Source organism: Zeus faber (genome assembly GCF_960531495.2).
Source record: "Zeus faber genome assembly, chromosome: 9".
Lineage (NCBI taxonomy): Eukaryota > Metazoa > Chordata > Actinopteri > Zeiformes > Zeidae > Zeus > Zeus faber.
The window spans coordinates 26625411-26632679 of record NC_137197.1 but is presented as its reverse complement, the minus strand read 5'-3'; the positions used below and the strand labels follow the sequence as shown (position 1 = coordinate 26632679).

The window sequence follows — 7269 nt, the reverse complement described above, 5'->3', positions numbered from 1 at the left end:
GTGCCGTTGGAGGGGAGGGAAAGAGGGATTAGGGGAGAGGAAAGAAATGAATCATATTCCTAAATCCTGAGTGTATGTCTGTTTGTGGATCTGCCTCGGTGCTCCACGCTCCATATGTTGCTCTGCGGGATTACACAGGAGTGGGGCCCGTCACCAACTTCATCCATCTATCTATCTATCTATCTATCTATCTATCTATCTATCTATCTATCTATCTATCTATCTATCTATCTATCTATCTATCTATCTATCTATCTATCTATCTATCTATCTATCTATCTATCTATCTATCTATCTGTCTATCTGTCTGTCTGTCTGTCTGTCTGTCTGTCTGTCTGTCTGTCTGTCTGTCAGTTTGTCTGTCTTGTATTTTCTACCTTTTCTCTCCGTGTCTGCATCTCAACCCAGTGTACATCACTTTATTTCTCCCTTATCTCCCTCTTTTTCCACAACTTCCATCATTTTTTTTCTACTTTTAATCTTAACCAACTCACATCTAACTTTTGCAATTCGAAACGTTGACAGGAGGAACACTATGCTCGAACCAATTTGTAAGCATGCTGAACTGCACTTGGCTAATGGGATTTTGGGCTGGCCAGAATAATGCGGTGTCACTGTGGGCCTGAAACCAACCTTCTGTTCTCCCTGGGCTTATTCCCAGTCAGTCCAAGGGCAGAGTTCCGCTGTGTATCACTATTTACTACGTTCCTCAGTTAGGAGTTTGGTAACCAGGCTAGAGGCAGGAAGGACATTCAACCTGTTTGCCGTCCTCTTGAAAACATACTTTTTTGGTTTTTGTGTCACTGGAGTCTATTTGGGCTTCAAACAGATCTTATGAAGCTAAAGAAAGTAGCACATTTCTATCTCTGGAGTTTGCCCATAAGATAATAACGGACCTAAAACCCCCCTCATTTGGCACACTCACATTTGCCCCAACGGAGCTGACCTGACTTTGGCTCCGAGGGCAAAGCCCAGAGACACCGAGCAATCCAAAATAATCTGCCCTGTCTCTCGTGCTTGGGTCCGGGGACGCCGCCGGTGCCACGGGATTCTTTATTGTGGTCGTTCTAATCTGTTTTCTGTCCTCCCAGTCCCGCTTCCTCTCATCTCTGCCTCATATCCACTCAACCTCTTGTATGGATTAGTGGAATTTTCCCAGAAACCGATTCCCAATCGGCCGGCACATTGCTCCCTGCTCGCTTTGTGCTCCGTCATCTCACGGAGCCGAGTTATATGGAAGAAAAAAGACATGGAAAGCGGCGTTAACTGATGTTTGCCTGAACGGTTGCTTTCAAGGCGACACACGCCAATCACCTTCTATGGTACTACAAATACTGTGTGTATTGCTATAATAATGTAATACTGGACTTTAATTAGGTATTTTTGGTTTTTAGTAGTCAGGTTGTATCTTCTGTTAGCCCAAACCTTTCCCTAACATCTTAATACATATGTTTGTATATGTGTATGTGTAACAATATCCCCATGGGAGACAATTAAGTGCCATCTAATCCAATCCTACCACCTGTTTGGCAGTAGCAGGGTGGCATTTTACTCGTTTAACTAAAAATTAATATCAATATTTATATTATTATATCCAACTAATCCATAGTATAAAAGGCAACGATCCCGTGAATTTAATGAAATTGTTTAATGTCTCAGAAACTCTGCAGCTATCTAACATGGTAGTCATGGACTGGTCAAATATGACATAAATGATGAAATATACAAAAGAAGAAAATTCATATCAGAAAAAAAAAAATTATAATAATAAGCAGAGAATATTATAAGAATGCAAAAAAGAAAAAAGCAGGTGTTTAAGAAGCATACACAGCATCGTATCCTAGTCCTGCTACTTTTATTGGATGAACCCCTGAGTTTGAAAGAAAAAAAATTTTTGAAGAAACCGTACAATTATAAACAGAAAGAAAAATGAAAAGTTGGCAGTCGTCTAGAAGTTTGAGAAAAGTGAAAAGAGATATTGTGTCGGGGTGGAGGGCCCATGTAACAACATATCGCTGATTGCATTTTCAAGTAAAGTTTTAATATTTACAAAAGAAGGACAAAAAAAGTATTAGCAATATCAATGTCAACCCAAGACATAGTGTTAATAATAATAATAATAATAATAATAATAATAATAGTAATAATACTTGTAATATCAACTTCAAAACAAATTACCACAATTTCAACTTCAAGGAATTCACAATTTTTTTTTCTCAAAGCAAACATAATATTGTTTTTAGTCTAATACAAAAAATAAGATCAAACAATGACACCAAACACGTATAATAGTACCCATCACTTCTTTACAGGTCAGAGTCAACAGAGACACCAAACTCTCTCTGTGCAAAGGGGGTGAGGGGTTCCATCGTGGTGGCGAGACCCGGTCCCTTCCCTTTATTCTGGTGCACTCTGTCCTCCTCCCCCCCCCCCGTCAAAACGCTTGCTTAAGGTGTGGAGGGTGGATTCCGAAATACTCAAGGAACTCCTTCGGCTGTGACTCCTTCCCTTCCACATCGGAGTGCGACCACCGTCTGATATGAAATTGTCTCGGGTGATCATTGCTGCACCCAAAAGGAATGCGACGGGCCGTTTACTTTTTCTTTTTTTCTTTTTTCTTTTTTACAAAATGCTTACAACCCTGCTCAAAGGCAACCGGTTCTTACTGCAGAGACTTGGTCAGTGACCCTGTACCACTTTCGGAGGAGGGGTCCATTTAAATCACAAGGCTACTGGGAATCGTCGGCTCCCGGGGATCAATTTACAACTTCGCAAAACGACTATTGCTGCCGTCCCGTCCCTACTGCTCTACCTGGTAACACTAGGTGAGATGCTGAAAAACAATGTCTTGTCGTGTGAGGGTTCGAGGCTCTGCTTGGCTTCCAGCTCATCGATGCTTTGGAAGATGAAACGCATCAAAGTGAGTAAAAGACCCGGTTTTGAAGTGATGGACAAAAAAGTTGACGGTGAGCCCCGGTCCCCCCTTTTCGTTGCTGTCACTGTTCGTCTGGTGCTGCGGCCGCCCCCCACGTCACATTCGAGACGGAGCCTGCTTCACCGTTTAGACGACTTCTAAACTGCGACGGGATACGTCGGTTGTGAAGTCGTGATGAGAAGAAGGAGCGCTGTGGTAAATTTGGTCTGAGTCAAGGCCATGTTCAGTCGAAGGGGAATCCCTCTTCATAGTTCTGTGGTGATCGGATGATTCAATTCGTTTTTTATAATTCAACATTTTTCGAGCTGTTGCAGAGGTTCAACTCGGCACTCAAAGTGTTGCATTTCACGTGGGATAGCTTTGTTTCTCCTGTTATTGTCCTTACATTGTCCATTTTCTACTCATTAGATTTCATCGTGCAGATATTGCACGAGCATTTTCCTCTCATCAAGGATGATTTCTTTGTTGCAATGACTTGAATATGATATCGATTACTGGCATCTCTAGTTTACAATCACATAGCCAAATATAAATAGATTGTTTACGACTACGCATCATCCATGCACATTTCCAAAACAGAACAGATGATAAGAGCTCAAGAGACTGTTGTTCACCAGTTGATTTTTCTCTCTCTCAAGTTTTATTTTTCTTTCATTAATCTTAAAAACTGAATGTAATCTTGAGTTGTTCATCTGGCTTGGATCCCGTTCCCTTCCTCACCTGATTTCCTGTCTTATCACCCTCCCCCACCCACCCACCCACCCTCTGCTGTCCCCCCTGTATTTACAAGACCTGGAACTTCCAGGAGTTCTGGTCTTTGTAGTCCAGACAGTCAGCGGCATTAAAATTGAGCTTCCAGGCAGATTGGTCCTTGTAGTCCAGACAGTCGACGGCTCCAAAGCCCAGGGACGCGGCCGTGTAGCCCTGGGAGGAGAGTGAGGCGGGGGACTGGCTGAGGGGCCCGCCCATGGAGGCGGTGATGGGGCTCAAGGCGCCGCCGGTTCCCGACAGCTGAGGATGCATGGGGGACAGGTACGAGCTACAGTCCAAGCCGGTGAAGTATGAGGAGGAGCCGGCGTAACTCTGGCTGTAGGCCGGGGCCTGGGTGTAGGTCATGGGGTATGCAGTGGAGCGCTGCATGCAGGGGGTGGTGGAGGCGGACAGCGGGTCAGGCAGCGGGGAGATGGAGGCAGGGCTCCAGATGGAGACGGTCGCGCTGGCGGAGCTGGAGCTGGGAGTGATGGCCGTGCCGGGGGGAGGCGGCGGCGGGCTGTAGGGTCCGTTGGCGGCATTGGCGGCGGCCTCGGCGCTGGCTTCGCGGGTCGGGGAAGCCTTCTTCTTGGGGGGCCGAGGTTTGGACTGGCCCGTGCTCTGCTGTTGCTGCTGGCGACATTTGGCCCTACGGTTCTTGAACCACACCTGGAGGTCAGGGAAGGGAGGGAAGGAAGGGAAGGGGGGCACCGGAGAGGAGAGGGTCAACGTGTACAACCAACACCAGGACTCCAGTTCTGTCACTTGAGAAGTTTATCAACACAGAAGTCGATCACTCCCACCACATACATGACACATGATATATAAAATACAATACTCTTACATTAACGCGCATGCGCTTTGCTGTCTATTACCTGGACTCGGGACTCCGGCAGGTTGATCTTTAGGGCCACCTCCTCCCTCATGAAGATGTCCGGGTAGCGGGTTTTGGCGAACAGCGCCTCCAAGATGTCCAGCTGGGCGCGTGTGAACGTGGTGCGCTCCCGACGCTGCTTACGCGGAGTGTCTGAGAAAAAAACCCCAATATCATTATTATATATATAATATTATATATAACATATCATATTATTATCATTATATTTACATATACATAAAATATTGACTGCAATTGTCATGAAGTTCATGTAGGATTTATTATTGCCTGTTGTCGTTAAATCTGTTGTAAACATTTGGGAATGATTCGTTGTTAGTGGACTGTAAAAATTTTTAATATTATTTCGTTCATCTTTCCACATTTTTGGTTACATTTCTGAATCATGCGCTAATATTTCGTTTCGATATATTTCGTTTATTTAATTTATTTTGTGAATTTTCGTTTTTGTTGTATAGGTTATTTTGCAAAATTGTGCTCAACCCGAGATGATATGAATAAATATCGTTGCAGGATTATTTCCACTCTGTTCTGTTATATCTGTGGTAACGAAAAACGTTATATATAGTGATGCTTTTCATGAAGGTGATTTTTTTTTTATTAGATGGAATAGGAACATTTAGATTGTTTAGAAGTTTAACTTGTCAAAACGCGAGGCTGTACGAATCGAAATGATAAGGGGGGAACATTTTTAATTAACGAATTGGAAACATTAACCCCCCGAGCATGCCATGTTACATTTTGTCACCTTTTAAAATACTCAATACATAATTATTAGTTGTATTCCACCGAGAGAAATACAAGACAGATGTTGATCGCGCGTAACGTGTTCATTCATTCAAAACGCACCACGGAATCTAAAGAAACACGCACATCACATAACACGTAAAATAGGTTACAATAAAAGAGCAACAGATTGAAGGACTGTTCTGAAGTTAAGTCTGTGTGTGAACAGGCTGCGTCTCCATTCACACACGTTTAATTGTTCTTTGATTCTCTAATCCGCTGCATTTATAGGTCAAGTGAACACATGTCCCGATGGTGGAAGAAATAGAGAGACATCTATTCATCATTTCAACCTTAAATTCATACGCTCAATAATTAACGCAGAACGAATAACAGGAGTGCCGTTGGTTAAAATATAGTTTCCAAGCGAACTGTTCCATTTTACGCACGCTTTACGCACGGGAGCGCGTCGGATTTCCTGCGAATTCCTTCAGTCACTTCAGTTCAAAACGAGAGTATTTGCAACAAAATAACAACTCTGCAAACGAAATATATTCACAATTCAAACGAACACGTATAAGTTACTCACTGGGGTATCCAACGGCGGAGTGGAGGAGATCCATGCCCGGGCCGGACAGCGTTAACCCGTTCACGGCGTAATGGGGTTGCTTAATGTAAGACATCATGCCTCTGCCGGCTTTAAAACGCTCCCTCACTCCCTCACTCTCTCTCTCCTTCTCTCTGACCGGGGGCCGGGTCTGCTATAGTCTCCAGGGGGTGTCTCTCTCGTTCCCTCTCTCCCTCTCTCTCTCTCTCTCTCTCTCTCTCCCTCTCTCTCCCTCGCCCCCCCCTCTCTCTCTCTCTCTTTCTGTCTCTCTCTCTGTATCTCTACCTTGTTGTCTCTCCCACTGTGTTCTCCTCTGCCTTAAACAACGTGCCTTTAGCACCTGTTGTGCACCTGAGGCCTCCGTCAGCAGCTACAGATGCTCTACCTTCCTGTGGTCAATATATCGCAAGCTAAATTGCACGCAGTGGAACTTCAACTTTACACCCTCCAACAAGACGCCAGATCAGCTCTGCGCGAAGCTATTCTGTCCGACGTGAAGACGAGAAAAAAACGAGTTTAGAGTTCCGTCCCCTGGTGCTGAGGTCTCAAGTTCCGCCGAGTCGGTGACTGCAGCCTGCGTCGGCTGGGATCGGGTCGGATCCGGGCGAAGATGCCTGTAGTTGGCTGCAGGGTGGAGAAGTGAGGCGAGCAAGAAGAGACTGGCTAATTAGAAGTAACTTCTTACAAAGTAGACTGTCAGACCCCTCCTTCTTTTCTGCCTCCTTTCCTCCCTCCCTGCCCGCCTGCCTCCCTCCTCCCTCCCTCCCTCCCTCCCTCCCTCCCTCTCTCAGCTGCGGAACAAGCGTGCACTGAGACGCAAAGGTTATACGTGCGCCTGTTATTACAGACCAATAAAAAACTTTAGATATTTGAAGCTTTTCTTGTAGCTGCAGTGAACATTATACGTCCACCTCACATGACCAATGACAGCAGAACTTTTTAAAATGTTTGTTCTAGAAAGTCAAAAGGCAATCAACCATAATGGTGCATACAAGAAATACACCACTACCACCACCACCACCACCACCACCACCACCCCAGAGAACAGGATGATGGACGTGTGATGCTTGTCTCCAAGATTCACTCTATTAAACTGAATGATATGAAATCTCATATTGTGTTGAAATCGTTCTTCTGGAATATTTTTCCCCTGCTGTCACAGTGGGGCCAGAGGGATTGGGGGGGTGTTTGTGGGGGTGGTGGTGTGTGTGTGTGTGTGGGGGGGGGGGGGGGGTGGAGGAGAGGGGGTACATGCCGGATTAAAAGAAACACAAAGGCCCCCTTGTTCTGCAATGAAATCCCCTTCTGATCCCCAACATGCTCCCTTGCCTCGTCATCATTCACTTTACAGTAGTAATA

The 7269-nt window shown here is 45.0% G+C and overlaps 1 protein-coding gene across 1 annotated transcript; it reads right to left on the bottom strand.

Annotated features, from left to right (window-relative positions):
- Positions 1-3718: 3718 nt before the first annotated feature.
- Positions 3719-5989, bottom strand: LOC307235093 (homeobox protein otx5-like; the record flags this gene model as incomplete). The annotated part of the gene is made up of 3 exons (XM_080007077.1): positions 3719-4354; positions 4561-4712; positions 5893-5989. The coding sequence occupies 3 exons, from the start codon at positions 5987-5989 to the stop codon at positions 3719-3721; spliced, it is 885 nt and encodes a 294-aa protein (XP_079863203.1).
- Between the last annotated feature and the right edge of the window lie 1280 nt (positions 5990-7269).